Source organism: Pristiophorus japonicus, chromosome 2, assembly GCF_044704955.1.
Source record: "Pristiophorus japonicus isolate sPriJap1 chromosome 2, sPriJap1.hap1, whole genome shotgun sequence".
NCBI classification, from domain to species: Eukaryota; Metazoa; Chordata; class Chondrichthyes; family Pristiophoridae; genus Pristiophorus; species Pristiophorus japonicus.
In genome coordinates, this window is record NC_091978.1 from 178,606,179 (window position 1) to 178,622,251 (window position 16,073).

At 45.2% G+C, this 16,073-nt stretch overlaps 1 protein-coding gene across 1 annotated transcript in view; it reads right to left on the reverse strand.

Annotated features, from left to right (window-relative positions):
* The window catches only part of LOC139229194 (NACHT and WD repeat domain-containing protein 2), a 368,765-nt gene that overhangs the window by 3,767 nt on the left and 348,925 nt on the right, over positions 1-16,073 (reverse strand). The window contains exons 9-10 of the mRNA XM_070860849.1: positions 11,187-11,350; positions 1,638-1,705 (exon numbers count right to left, since the gene is read on the reverse strand). Of these exons, the coding sequence (XP_070716950.1) occupies positions 1,638-1,705; positions 11,187-11,350 (232 nt within the window). The remainder of the gene's footprint in view (positions 1-1,637; positions 1,706-11,186; positions 11,351-16,073) is intronic.

Below are 16,073 nucleotides of genomic sequence, written 5' to 3' on the forward strand. Positions count from 1 at the left end.
CTGGTTTTATCTCAGGATTTAGATCCAGGTAATTTCCCCTGTAATCAACCTGTTGCTTGAGAGACATCTGGGTACTCTTTGCAAAGTTGATTCAAGACTTGCTGCATCTTCTGGCTATGGTGGCAAGTATGCTTTCATAGTGAACTTTGATTAGTTCCATTTCTTTCACTGCTTTATTCCTAACAAAGATATGTTTTTTTCCCGGCTCTGTATATGCTTAAATCTCTCGCATCTTCCAGTTCTGATGACAGGTCATCGACCTGAAACATTAACTCTATTTCTCTCTCCACAGATGCTGCCTGAGTTGCTGTGTGTTTCCAACATTTTCTGTGTTTATTTCCGATTGCTAGCCTCCACAGTATTTTGCTTTTGCTTTAAAGGTATATAATTGCTGTTTCTGGTGCCTAAATTCTTTGTGGTATTTCTTGCCAGTCTTTTGGTTCACTTTGCAGCATCACAGAAGCTTTAGTGTGGTCTTATTATACAAATTTGCAAGAACATGGTTTGTTTGTTCAATGCAAACCCCTTTCAGATCTGCCTGCTGCTTGGCTGTGATCATAGTGCAGGTTGTGCCATAACCTAACTGAAACTTAACTAGCCTGCTGTTAATTTACATAGTAGCACTATTGGTTGGGGCAGTAACAGCTCTGACTTGCACTGTGTCTGGCCACAGGCTTGATGATTTAATGGTTTCCCATTCTCCATGTCTACTATTGTATGACCTTTGATCTTCCTCTGGTTCTTGGCATAACATTGAGAGACAAAATTATTACATTTTCTGCAATTCATACACAGCAAACTCTCCGTGGGATATCTTTCTTTTCACGGTTCATCGTTCTACCCATAACACTTCTGAATTGATACCGGCAGCTGCTATTGCTCTCTCCTCTTGCTGGCTGCAGCCGCACCTTCTGAGTTAGAGCATAGACTGCGTCTAAGTTCTCTACACCTCTAATGCATTCTTTGGAGAGCCCTGCAGCTCTTCAGTATTTCAACATTTTACTAAATCTAAGCCTGTTTCACCTTGGAGCCTCTCCCTTAAACGTGACTCTCGAGTTTCACACATGACCCTATCACTCATCAAAGGTTCATGCAATTCCCCCAAATTGTAGGCAGCTTTACACAATTTCAGTTAACTGACACACTTCTCCAGTTGCTCTTCTAGCTCTTGGTTACATTTAGCGCTCAAATATTTTAATATTTTAGGGTCACCGTGCCCTCATTAAATGCTTGCACTATTTCTGCAAAGGTAGGTTCTTCTGTGGCTCTAGAAAACTGCATGGTGCTGTATAGCTTGCTGACCCGAGTGCCTATTAACTACAAAAACATTTTAACTTTCATGTTTCTATTTATCATCGCAGATTCCATATACAACAGCAGTTGTTTTTTCCAGCATTTCAGACTTTTGTGGAACCTATTGCCTTAAATTCTAACAAATGTATTGTTTTTTTAAGAAGTGTTCTGTAGCTACATGCAGGCTTCTGGCACTTCCATTATGCTTATCACAGACTTTAAAAGAAATATATTCTATGGCATTTAGTAGGTCAAGAAATTATTTCTAACTTTTTTTAAATTTTTCAAGCTTCAAGTAACATTTTTTTTTACTTCAGTTATGCTGCAGTGTTGGGCAATTTTACCTCTTTCAATCTCTTCCTCTTCTCTGACTTTGTGCAGACTCATTTCATTTCTAACATATCTTGCTTGGCTGGTTCATTATATCATGAAGAAGTCATAGGCCCTGAAATTCCATGGAGGTTTTACCGATCTCCTGCCAGAGTTATGGTAGGAGGCCGGTAGAGCCCCCTCAGTACTAGAGTATTTATTTACAACTAAGAATATTCGCCAGTATTGTCCACGGGGTGCTCTCCTGATCTCCTGCCGTGACATTGGCAGATTGGCAGAAACCCCAGAGAAACAGCACAAAGAGCTGTTCACGCAGCTTCTCTGGGGGTTTCAATGATCTTCCACAAAGGCTAAAGCAAGATATCGGAGAAGTCCTGTGAAAATTCTACCATATTTTGTTTTACAGGAGCCTTTACTACCTAAGACACAGCACCTCAGCCCTCATCTAAGTTCTATATATATATATAAAAAAATTGCATTTATATAGCACCTTTCACAACCTCAGGACATCCCAAAGTGCTTTACAGCCAATGAAGTATTTTTGAAGTGTAGTCACTGTTGTAGTGTAGGAAATGTGGCAGCCAATTTGTGCACAGCAAGCTCCCACAAACAGCATGTGATAATGACCAGATAAGCTGTTTTAGTGATGTTGATTGAGGGATAAATATTGGCCAGCACACCGGGGAGAACTCCCCTGCTCTTCTTTGACATTGTGCCATGTGATCTTTTGCTTCCACCTAAGAGACTAGAAGGGGCCTCAGTTTAACGTCTCATCTGAATGACGCACTCCCTCAGTACTGCACTGGAGTTTCAGCCTAGATTTTTGCGCTCAAGTCTCTGAATTGGGATATGAACCCTAAACCTTCTGACTCAGAGGCAACAATGCTACCATGTTGGCATGCAGGTACAACAGGTGGTGAAGAAGGCAAATGGTATGTTGGACTTCATAGCTAGGGGATTGAGTATAGGAGCAGGGAAGTCTTACTGCAGTTGTACAGGGCCTTAGTGAGGCCTCACCTGGAATATTGTGTTCAGTTTTGGTCTCCTAATCTGAAGAAGGACGTTCTTGCTATTGAGGGAGTGCAGCGAAGGTTCACCAGACTGATTCCAGGGATGGCTGGACTGTCATATGAGGAGAGACTGGATCAACTGGGCCATTATTCACTGGAGTTTAGAAGGATGAGAGGGGATCGCATAGAAACGTATAAGATTTTGACGGGACTGGACAGGTTAGATGCGGGAAGAATGTTCCTGATGTTGGGAAAGTCCAGAACCAGGGGACATAGTCTTAGGATAAGGGGTAGGCCATTTAGGATTGAGATGAAGAGAAACTTCTTCACTCAGAGAGTTGTTAACCTGTGAAATTCCCTGCTGCAGAGAGTTGTTGATGTTAGTTCATTGGATATATTCAAGAGGGAGTTAGATATGGTCCTTACGGCTAAGGGGGATCAAGGGGTATGGAGAGAAAGCAGGAAAGGGGTACTGAGGGAGTGATCAGCCATGATCTTATTGAATGGTGGTGCAGGCACCTATTTTCTATGTTTCTTTGTTTCTATGTTTACCCACTGAGCCATGGCTGACATCTCCACATGTAAACAAAGATAGGTAATTGTTCAGCTTGTACATCAACTGATGGTATTCTATGAGTCCCATCATCATCATAGGCAGTCCCTCAAAATCGAGGAAGACTTGCTTCCACTCTAAAAGTGAGTTCTCAGGTGACTGTACAGTCCAACATGGGAATTACAGTCTCTGTCACAGGTGGAACAGACAGTCGTTGGAGGAACGGGTAGGTAGGGAGTCTGATTTGCCGCACGCTCCTTCCGCTGTCTGCACTTAGTTTCTGCATGCTCTCGGCGACAAGACTCGAGGTGTTCAATGCCCTCCCGGATGCTCTTCCTCCACTTTGGGCGGTCTTGGGCCAGGGATTCCCAGGTGTTGATGGGGATGTTGAATTTTATCAAGGAGGCTTTGAAACGTTTCCCCTGCTTACTTGGGGCCCCCTTGCCGTGTAGGAGTTCTGAATAGAGCGCTTGCTTTGGGAGTCTCGTGTCGGGCATGTGGACGATGTGGCTCAGCTAACGGAGCTGGTCAAGTGTGGTCAGTGCTTTGATGCTGGGGATGTTGGCCTGATCGAGAACACTGATGTTGTTGCGTCTGTCCTCCCAATGGATTTGCAGGATCTTGCGGAGGCAGTGTTCGTGGTATTTCACCACCACTTTAAGGTGTCAACTGTATATGGTCCACGTCTCTGAGCCATATAGGAGGATGGGTATCACTACAGCCCTGTAGACCATAAGCTTAGTGCCAGATTTGTGAGTCTACAAGGAAGCGAACTGCCAGCTGTTGCAAAGTAGCAATTCACCTTGTTACACTTAAAGCTAAATTACATCTCTTTTTTTAAGGTTCAGATTAAAAAAGGAAGTTAAATAAAAAACAGATTGTAAAGGGTTAGGGTGGAGCAGGCTTAACCCAATTTTTGCATTTGTTTCTGTGCTGTATCCAAGTTAGGCACAGTAAGATAGTGAGCATCGGGCACAATGAGCCTATAAGGTGTGCCTTTGCACTATGCGCTGCCTAGGGAGAAGCCAGTCCACAGGAGGCTGATACTGGGCAGTCAGAGTTCCCTCAGTCCACCCACATCGCAAGTGGTGGCCCTGATGGAGGACAGGGAGCACTTCTCTCATTTTTTTTCTGGCAGACTGTTGGTTGCTGAATTATAGGCCGTGATTTTCCCTACCTCGGCGGGTCCATGGCGGAGGTGTTGGTCGTGGGTCGCGGCCCTGCTGCTGGTTCCATATCAGCCCCTGATTGGGCTTGTTAAGCCCGCTCAGCGTGTTTCCCGCTCCAATTGAAGTAAGCAGGTCTGATTATCATGATTTCATGATGTATCATCAGCCGGTTTCCTTAAAGGGACCACGCGCAAATTTACTTTGACATTTCTGATGTCAGTGTTCTACAGCATTGAGGTGCTGCAAACACTGACAAGTACTGCACAAAAGTGCACGGCTGCAACCAGCCTCTCCCATGACTCATGGAGGTTCTCTTCCCTTCCAATGGGTGGAAGAGATCTCCCCAGGAGACCAATGCAGTCTGGTTGCACATTGCACAGAAGGGCACAAGCAGGGATGTCATCAGGGGGACCAGGCTGCAATGGCGCAAACCTTTCAATGATCTCAGTAGATCACGAAATGTTACTGCAAAGCCACACTCAACCTCATCCTGCTGTGTCACTCATTAGACCCCCATCACTTTGCCTTCCCTACCCTACTCCTGCACATCCTTACTCACACCAACGTACCTTGCACTTCCACCTATCTCTCTCTATCTACATTATCACTTCCCCATCTCACGAGCCATTCCTCACACTCACCCTCATCTTAGTCCAATCATACCAACTAACAACACAGAAGGGGAGGCACTTGTGTGTTTTAGCCAAAGTTCATGTGAAGTTTCTGTTAATGTGGTGTCAAACATTGAAATCTTTATTTTCAACACTTTCTGATTTGTGTGCACCTTTGGAAGTGGCTTAGGGAGTTGTAGTGAATGGTGAGACATAATGCCCCCACCCCCCCCCCCCCGCAATGCTGATGAGTGTGAAAGGAATGGCTTGGTCATTGTAATGATGCTTTATGTTGTTGGTGTGGTGTGGTGCCAACCTGGTGCATCATGTGGCAGTCAGGGTGTACAGCGTCAAGTGAAGTAAATGTGGCCATGGTGAGGCCATCCCTGGTGTCCCGGGCAGCAATGTGGTTGGGTGCTGATGCCCTGTGTACTGTGCAGCATCAGGTGATTGCAGAGAAGGTTGGTGTGGTTATTGGTGCTGCTGGTGTGCCTGGTGGTCAGATTCTGAGAACCAAGTTGAGAGAGTATAAAGTGCACTCACGCCGATGGAATAGGTGGCAGGTGAAATAGAGATGACAGAAGTGATCTGTCAATGGTGGGAGAGGTAATGAGGTCAGATTGGATGGAGACTGTGTAAAGACTTGCAGCATCCTGAATCTGTAGTGGAAATGCAGTTTAGAGAAGCTGGTGGTTAAGGGAACATTTCCCAATCAGCTGGGAGCTTTGACTTGACATTTGAAGCTGTCAACTCATCAGCTGATTCAACGACCAGTGACTTCCCACCTCAGATTCACAGACAAGGTCTGGGCACAGCGGGAAACCAGTGTGCAACTTGCCAAATTCAAAAAAGCAAAAAAAAAAGAATTGTTAAGCGGCTGTAAACAAGCCACTATTGGGTCCCCCACTGCTGCCTGTCGGATCTGCTCAGTGCTGACAGACCCGACATTGGGAAATGCAAGTGTGCGCATTTTGACAGCAGGTTCCCGACCCACTGTCAATCATTTTAGATTTCACAGCTGACCCGCCACCCATCCCATCTGCTGAGCGCCGGCAAAATTGCGGCCAAAGTGTGAGCAAATCCTATGTAAAGCATATTGCCCCTTTATTTATAAACCTCTGCTGTGTTTCATATCAACATTCATGTCATTTAAACCTCTTTTCTAAGGCGGACCAGGAAACCCTGCCATCCTGATACTTTGATTCCGTGCTTGTGGCAAACAATATACTTCATAGATAGTCTATCGTTTCAGGGGGAGATGGAGGGAATATTTTAAATAAAAAAGGCAAATAATTACATGTTATAAAATACCTTAAATAAGTATTGGATTAAATAGGTGCTTGGATTTACTGTCATTGCCTCTCTGCACTACAAAGGTTCAGCATCAGATTACATTATCAGGAAACTGTTCTGCGAGATATTGGCTTTATTATTGCCTTGCGATTAAATGTAAACAATTGCTTGGCAAACCTGACTGACTACATCACAGCCATTAATCCTTCAGTTGTGGAAGTTGTATGCATTAACAACATGGCATGGGAATGGCAGCTGTTATCCAAATAAAGGACAGCTTACATGAACAAAACAAACCAAACCACCTCTGAATTTTCTGCATATGTTTTTGGTGTGCTGTTCCATTGTCCATAAGGCATATATAAGATCTGGAAAGGTTTTTCATGTGCTCATACATACAAAGTGCTCTGCTTAGTTTAAATTTCCCAAGAAATGGTTTTAAACACTTAGGAGAGGAATTGGTCAAATGTTTCAAAACGGGGCAAAAGGTACCAATGTCAGAGCCCCTGAAATACATCTGACTACATATTGGTGGCCACCTAAAACAGGTGTTAGGATCCTTGAATAGGCTAATGAGAAACCTAATGCCTGTATATTTCCATAAAACTCATCGGAACTGGCACTGTGCCTGCTCTGCTCTGCTCAGTTTTTTGGACTGTAATGTGGCCTAACCAGGAGTCCAGCTGGAGGCTGCACCAAAAAGGTAAGTAAATAAAAAGAAAAGTAAATAAATAAGTAAAGTGGATGTAGTATATTTGGATTTCCAAAAGACATTCGATAAAGTGCAACATAAACGATTGTTGTGCAAAACAAGGGCTCATGGGGTTGGGGGTAATATATTAGCATGGATAAAGGATTGGTTAACGGACAGAAAACAGAGAGTAAGGATAAACGGGTCATTATCTGGTTGCGGCATGCCACAAGGATCAGTGCTTGGGCCTCAGCTATTTACTTAATGACATAGATGAAGGGACCGAGTGCAATGTATCCAAATGTTTTGGTGATATAAAGCTAAGTGACAAAATAAACTGTGAGGAGGACACAAAGAGCCTGCAAAGGGATATAGACAGGTTAAGTGAGTGGGCAGTAAGGTGGCAGATTAAGTATAATGTGGGGAAATGTGAGGTTATTCACTTTGGTACGGAGAATAGAAAAACAAAATACTTTTTAAATGGTGGGAAACTATTAAATGTTGGTGTTCAGAGAGATTTAAGTGTCCTCATACAGGAAACGCAAAGAGTTAGTATGCAGGTACAGCAAACAATTAGGAAAGTTAATGGTCTTTATTGTGAGGGAGTTGGAGTACAAGAGTAAGGAAGTCCTGTTACAATTGTACAGGGCTTTAGTGAGACCACACCTGGCGTACTGTACGCAATTTTGGTCTCCTTATCTGAGAAAGGATATACTTGCCTTAGAGGTGGTGCAACAAAGGTTCACTAGATTGATTCTTGGGATGAAAGGGTTGTCCTATGAGGAGAGATTGAGTAGATAGTGCCTATACTCTCTGGAGTTTAGAAGAATCATCTCATTGAAACATACAAGGGGGATTAACAGTATAGATACTGAGAGGTTGTTTCCTCTGGCTGGAGAGTCTAGAACTAGGGGGCATAGTCTCAGGATAAGGGGTTGGCCATTTATGACTGAGATGAGGAGGAATTTATTCACTCAGAGGATTGTGAATCTGGAATTCTCTACCCCAAAGGGCTGTGGATGCTGAATTGTTGAGTATATTCAAGGCTGAGATCAATAGATTTTTAGACTCTAGGGATATCAAGGGATATGGGGATTGGACGAGAAAGTGGAGTTGAGATCGAAGATCAGCCATGATCTTATTGAATGCCGGAGCAGGCTCAAGGGGCCGTATTGCCGACTCCTGCACCTAATTCTTATGTTATTATGTTTTTTTAAACTTACATTTATGTGGAGCTGGAGAGTTGCAGAAGTGCTCCATTTGGTTTAATAACACTCTGAGGGCCACTACCAGCCTGCAATCAACCCTTCCCAGTCTTTTCCACCTTCACACAACTTAACTGACAGCCGTTACCAGCAAGGCAGCCGACCAAAATTTGTCTTTGTCAAACTGGCCAAATTTGAGCTGCCTCAGAATGCCTGATTTAGATCTGCAGCTCACTGGCAATATGCTGATGAGCTCCCATGTACAGCCTATTTCAGGCCTGAAAATGGGCCTGTACCAATCTCTAGCCTTTAAACTCCACTCTCTTGGGGGTCACCTTGGACAACATTTTTTCCAAAATCCAGCCACATTGGTTCCTTACCTATGCTGACATATACCTGCATAATTAAAATTTACGACATAATAAACAATTAAAAAAGTAATTGAATAAAAAATGAAACAATACACTAATCTCACTCATCAAATGATCCAACATCTAGAATAACTTGCACCTGCACTGACATCACTCTCTCGGGCACCTTGGACTTGCCTTTCATTCCCTTCCTGGTATTTGGTTTTGATTTCCAGCTAGCATGACCTTCCTGTTTCACATCCATTATTGACTCCTTAGACATATTGCAAACATTTACAGGACGTATCAGCCTTTCCAATTCCACATATAGTGGGGAGGCGACTGAGCACCATAGAAAATAGCACAGGTGCTTCACACAAACTCTACTCACCTGATACATACTAGCTCAGATTTTCCAGTTGGTATTAACTAATTGCTGATCAGAATATCTCAGCTATTGATTATAACCATTTTCAAAAAACAATCATTTTATCATACATCACTCTTCACTATTGCACTCAAACATATACCAATCAATCAGAGCACTTTACAGATTACTAAATATTTTGCACAGAATTACACTAATAGAACCTCACATTACAGCTGTCAAAACATCAAAGTATATTTCTACGTGTGAAAGCAATGTTCAGCATATTTCAATACTTCCCCTTCATCAGTGAGAACATAAAAGACCTACAACATGATATAAGATACTTTGGGGTACTTTTCGCCTGGACGGTGATCTGGTGGAGTGGACCACAGGCCCACCTGTTGAAGAATCTGCCCACTTTTTGTCCCGATGATTTCAATAGGTTAGGAATCAGGTGGATTCTCCAATGGATGGAAGATCCGCTCCACCACGTTTCCACCCAGGTGGTAGGGATGAAAATTACTCTGTGTGTGCTGCACGGTATAACACACCTGTCATAAACTCACATATTCTATGACTCATGAAGCAGCACCACACAAAGGTAGCGAAATTCCCCTGTTTTGCATCTCCCATTGATGACTCCGGGGTCGCTAATGGAACGCAAAAGTGTTTTCGCCTGGGGAAGCGCTACCGGCTCCCACGAAATAGTGTGGGAGTTAACGGAGGCGTGAATGCATTAGCGCCGCACCCTAGAATATCTGGCCATGGAGAGGTTACCGCCCCCAACCGGGGCGATAGGGAATTTTGGCCCCAGTACGCTACGCTGGCGATGATGGTGTCATCGCTGTGTGTGGCGACCCATATTTGTCCCACGTCAGAAATCGGGCAGCACCCCGTGAGGCTGCTGCTGGCGATGCCCACACCAGCCTCGTGGGTCGCGAGCCGGGCCGCACACACATTGTGGGGTGAAAGATAAAGGGGTCGAAATTCCCTATCGCCCCAGTTGGGGGCAGTAACCTCTCCGGGGCCGGACATTCTGCACCCCGCCCCCAAAGCAAAATTCGGGTTACCACCCCTCACAGATAGTGGAGCGCAATGTTGTATGCTCCACTTCCTTTTTGATGGGATTGGGGCCGCTAAATGGGCGCTACGCGGCCCCTCTGCATTTCGCTGATGCCCCTACCCTTCCGTTAAAGGGGAGAGATGCTGTGAGTTCTGCAGGGACTTTGATGGTCTCCACTAAGCCACCAGGACTAAGGTGTGCCATTGCTGCATGGGCGGAGCGCAGAATATCTGGCCGCGGAGTGGTTACCACCCCTAACCAGGGCGATAGGGAATTTTGGCCCCTTTAACTTTCACCCTGCAATGGCCTGCCACCATCTTATTTTTTTACCTCCCTTCATGGTCGGGCTACGGTCAAACAATGTTGTGGGGTCCGTGCCGTGATCATGCAGCCCGGCACTCTGTTTTGATGCTGGGCTGCGGCCACAGCCCCCCTTAGCCCTGGTGACCCAGTGCAGGCCATCAAAGTCCATGCAGAGCTTGCAGCGTCCCTCCCCTTTAATGGAAGTGGAGGGGTACTGAAACGCGTCAGCGCTACGCAGAGAGGCTGCATAGCACTCCGCAATCTGCCCATTTAGCACCCCCAATCCCATCCAAAAGGGAGTGCGAATTTTGCTTCGGGGTCGGGACTTCTGCGGGGCGGGGCGTAGAATATCCGGCCCCGGAGTGGTTATCGCCCCCAACCGGGGTGATAGGGAATTTCAGCCCCAAAATCTCTACATTTATTAATAATACAAATTATATAACGTTTCTGAGATACCTCTTTATACATCTATCATTACAAAACAGCACATCCTTTGATTCATCATGAGCATTGCCACTAAAGCTCCACTAGTATATAATTGATAAGAAGATAAAATAGACCCTTAGAGTGAGCTCAAGCCTGTAATAGCATCTCAGGCTTGAGACAATCATGGTTAAAATGTGGTCAATCTTCATCTCATGTTTTATACTGTCATCCAAATCCCTTATGATGAAAACACTCTCAGTAATCTGTATGTACCATATCAGCTCATTGCTAAGAGCTAAAAGTTCACTAACGATCACTGAATAAAACCTACTTTAACTTATGGAGCTAGTTGTTAGGCATGAAAAGTGTCTCGAGTCTGGGTAATAACCATGCTGAGTATCCCTCGTACTTTCCAGAGTGGATTTTCTGAAACTAACCTGTTCATTAACTTACTATTCTCATTAGGGTGTGGCCCCAACACAAACCGTATGTTTGTTCTTGATAAATCCTATTACTTACATGTACCAGGATGTGCCGTTAAAGTCACTCAGTAAAAGTGCGTGAATGTTACTAGCACGATGTACGACATTGGAATCTAATGTCTCCTTATAATGCTCCTCTTTATGACTCCAACACCCATAGGAGCTATAGCTTTCCATCTGCAGCAGGAACCTTTCAAAATACTGAACAGTAAAATAGAACAAATTCAAAACACAGCTGTATAGCATAATTTATATTCAAACATGTTCCCTGCACATTCATACACTGCTTCTCACAAAAATGGATATTTGTCTAAAGTTCACAAAAACAACATAAAGAGCACAATTGGTCTGTGACAAATATCCCGATTCTCAGTTGTTATCTTAACTATCTGTTGAACTGACCTTGCCCATTAAACAGCCTAAGGTGCTACTCACAGGTACTGGAAGCGTAAGGTGTGTACTCGCTCAGAACAGGTCAGTGAAGCAGATCCATTACAAGGGAAGAATTCTCCAAAAAAGAGTCAAACTGAGCTGATCATTTGCTCAGTATTTCAGAAGGCGACGACAGCACCATTCATCAGGCAGCTTGTGGTAGTAGGTGTGTCACCTTGTTCTAATAGTCTATTTGTTTAATTGTAATGAAACAAAGGAACATTTCATCCACGAGAAAAGGTGCTGTATCATGCATTAATTATTAAACCAGCTGAAATTTCTCACTTGATGACCCAAGTTAAAGGAAAAGAATAATTTCTGTACCTGAGTCTTAGTCTTGTTGAGTCAAGGAAACGTTGCTTTGTTTATAATCTCCCATGGTTCGGTTTCCTACGCACCATCTGCATTTGAATTTAAAATATATGTTTGAGGTTGTTTAGCTCTGGATTTGCATGACCTCTCGTAGTGCTACATTTGGCTGAAGTCATTGGTTATTAAAGCACCATGTGACTGGAAATCAAAATAAATGCCTGTCTTTGCACACTCACCAACCAGCAAGTCCTTTAACCCCTTACTGGTCTCTTTCTCTGGGGAACTTTTTGACCAACACAAATAAATATTTTAGCAAATGATTGGTTATTATGTTTAGTTCTGGGTTAGTTTTATAATTCGGGCTTCCTCCCAACACTGTTAACTTGACTTTACAGCAAAAATAAAGTTTTCATAATCAGACCTGCATTATCTATGAACTAAATCTTGCAACCTTATATGTGACGTGAATGGTGAAAATCTGCCACAAGACTAACATTACACTTTTATCAGGGCATTTAGCCTTTGTAGACAACATAGACTGTCCACTATGTTTTCCTGTTTACTTCATAAGGTAGCACATAACAAACCGTCAGACCATAAATTTCAGACTAAAATTAATATTGGAATTTATTTATAAATGAGGTAACTACATGTAAACAGAAGGCACATAGCAATAATGAACACAATGTTTAACTTACAAAAAATTCTAATGGGGCTAAATTCAATAAGATCCGAAAACAGGCGTGGTGATCTCGATGTGCGGGGATCTCAATCTGCGATCTACCTGCGACTGTTGAAAGTAATGCCGGCAGCAGGCGGAACTGCCTGCTCATTAACATGATTGAAGCGCTGAGCCCATTGCGGAACATGCTGTTGAGTGGCTGAGCACTCAGCAGAGGGACCAATATCGTGGGAAGTCTGTCTGTATTTAAAGGTTGCCTGCAGAGTGAAACGCTGTCTGCACTTCTTAAAGGGGAGATGCTTTCTGAAAGAAGCACCTCATTCTTAGTAGAGCTAAGTAAAGGTGAAGGTACCAATGTTGCAGCAGGGCAGAGAAAAGACACATTGGTTCTTGGATGTAGCACTGGAGGTCATAGTGTAGGAGGTCAATAGGAGAAGACAGGTCCTCTACCCACAGGGGGATGGGAGGCCTTCCAGGCCGACTGTAAGAAGGCAGTGGGAGCAGATTCTTGAAGCGGTCAGTGCCACCAGACTTTCCCCCTAAACCTGGATCTAGTGCTGGAAGAGGTTTAATGACGTAAAGGTCAGTGAATACATCTTCAAATGCATATCCCACCAACTGCACCACTAGCCTCACACATTGCTCAATGCACCACACTCCCATCACTCACCTATCAATAATCTCTAGCAATCATGACTCCTACCTCACAATCATAGCTTCACCTCACCCTCAGGCAGTTACCACTGCTGCAAGCGTCACACAATGCCAGCTATTCAACCATGACAGGCACATCACCCAAACACATTGCACCACGCTCACTGACACACTTCCCTTTCTCTTGCAGCCAAGGTGGTGTATAACCAGCACCAGCAGCAGCTAACAGGTGGGGGACAGGCACAGTGGCATAACCTCACCCAGCTGGGGGGGACTGCACTGGAGATCATTGGCGGGGCCGTCACTGAAGCTGTGGCAATCGGCGAGACTGAAAGCATTGATGATAATAGTATGCTTATATGCTAATTCTTGTTCTCACATCCCACTTCCCCCTTATTCCACAATCTCTTCTCACTTACAAGCTGCTGATGGTGTAAGCATGCACAACTTGACTTTCCTCCCTCAGCACAACCCATCCCTTGTGCCTTTCTCCTTTCAGATACCAAAGAACTCCAACCAGCCGAGCCTGTGCATGAAGAAGTAGAGGACGAGAGTGATAGAGAAGAACCGACTCCGTCACTCGAAATGACACTCCCAGGCACCAGCTCAGAAAATGGCACTGCGTGAACTTTAGAGGGTTGTATAGAGGTGGGATCTGCACATGATGAGTCACCAGGCATGAGAAGGCTTCAGCCAGGCGAAGGGGAAAGGGTAGAGCCAGCTCCCCGGAGAGCGGGTTCACACATGAGTTCTGCTGCAGAGAACTTGGATGAGGGCTTCAATGGGGTGATGGGCATTCACAGAAATGCTTGGTACATTGGCCGGCCTGCCAGAGAGCATGTTGTCACTGTCAAGGAGCATGGAGTAGTCCAGCTCCAACCTTGCACAGGGCTTTGCGCAGAGCTTGGAGCCCATGGTTTCCTGGATAGAAATGATGAGCAACTCCATTAGAGCACATGTGGAACCAATGATGATACTTTGTGTGATGGGCGATGTCACGGTTTCCATTGCAGCACAAGCGGAAGTGACCCAACATCTGAGTGCTGCAGTGGAAGCTCAGACTGCTCTCATACAGGCTCAGCTTGCTGCCGCACAAGTTCACACTGCTGTCATCGTGGCTGGGTTTATGAGTGTGGAAAGGGGCTTGCAGGGTGTCACAGCAGTTTAGCAATCTGTCCTCCAACAGATGGCTAGGAATGCTGAGGCACCACCCTGGGGTGTGGCAGTGGCTCCCTGGAGCTTCAACTTGCTGTTCTCTCTCAGGATGACAGCATTTGCACTTCCACCCCTGCTACTCTACCAGTGCCATTGCAGTAGCCTTTCAGCCAGCCAGCCCAGACTGCTGACACCCATGCCAAGATGGTGCACTCTACAGCCAGGACTTCTCAGACCAGAGCTGCTCGATGCCATTTTGCAAGGCCATCTGCAGTGTCCCTCATGGAAAGTCAGCAGCCTTCTACCAGCCATGCTGCAACCTCTGGGGTAGCACTTCATAGGAGCACTGGGACGGGCAAAGACATGTGAAAGACAGACACTAAGGGAATGTGCACAAGCGTGATTAATTGTGTTATGTATATAAGACTTGCCACCAGGGGACACACCTGTGGGAGACCCAAGGGTCACCTGCACACCCCGGGCAAGCAGGTATAAAAGGCATGCTGCTTCCTCACACTGGAGTTACATTAAAGAGACCAAGGTCACAACAGTTTGCGCTTACAATATACAGTCCTGTGGAGTTATTCAGAACAATTGGCGATGAGTAACAGATCACGAACTTTCACGCGGTTATGGCTGCCATTGGTATTCTTGAGAGATTTGTTGAGAGTGATGATTGGGGTGCCTTCATTGAGCGTCTTGACTAGTACTTCATGGCCAACGAGCTGGAAAAGGAAGAAACCGCAGTCAAGCGCAGGGCGATTCTCCTCACCGTTTGCGGGTCCATGATTTATGGCCTCATCAAAAATCTGCTAGCACCGACAAAACCAACGGAGAAGACATATGAAGAGTCTGGTTCGGGACCACCTCAAGCCGAAGGAAAGCATCTTAATGGCTAGGTATCGCTTTTATACGCACCATTGTTCCGAGGGCCAGAACGTGGCGAGCTATGACGTCTTGCGGGACCATGCGTATTTGCTGGATTTTTGGGGGAAATGTTGCGGGACTTTTTCATGCTTGGAATCGGCCATGAGGTTATTCTTCGCAAACTGCTGTCTGCCGAATCCCTGGATCTAAGCAAGTCCATCACGATAGCCCAGGCTTTCATGTCCACAAACAATAACACTAAACAGTTATCATTGCAGCATCGAAGCTCACCGGCAAGTACTATGAATAAAATAATGCCTTCAGCAGGCAGAACTGTATATGGCAGGGCCTACACGCCTGCAGAGGCCAGACCTAGGATGATTCAGAGTCCGCCGTGGGGCGTGAATGTGAATCCATTAGCACGATGTTGGCGCTGCGGGGGTAATCATCGAGCCCATCAATGTCGATTCAAGCACTACGTGTGCAAGGGCTGTGGAACAATGGGCACCTCCAGCAAATAGGCAAACATGCTGCGACTCACCACGTGGCAGAGTCGGCAGAAGATGACTGATCCGGTGCGAATCACGCTGAACGAATAAGAGAGGCAACTCAACCCGAGGCTGAAGAGGAAGTGTATGGGGTACACACCTTCACCACCAAAAGCCCTCCGATAATGTTAAAAGTCAAATTAAACGGCATTCCAGTTTCCATGGAATTGGACACAGGGGCGAGTCAGTTAATTATGAGCCAGAGGTTTTTGAGGATCTGTGGGGCAACAAGGCACAAAGGCCAAAACTAAGCCCGATCCACACCAAGCTGTGC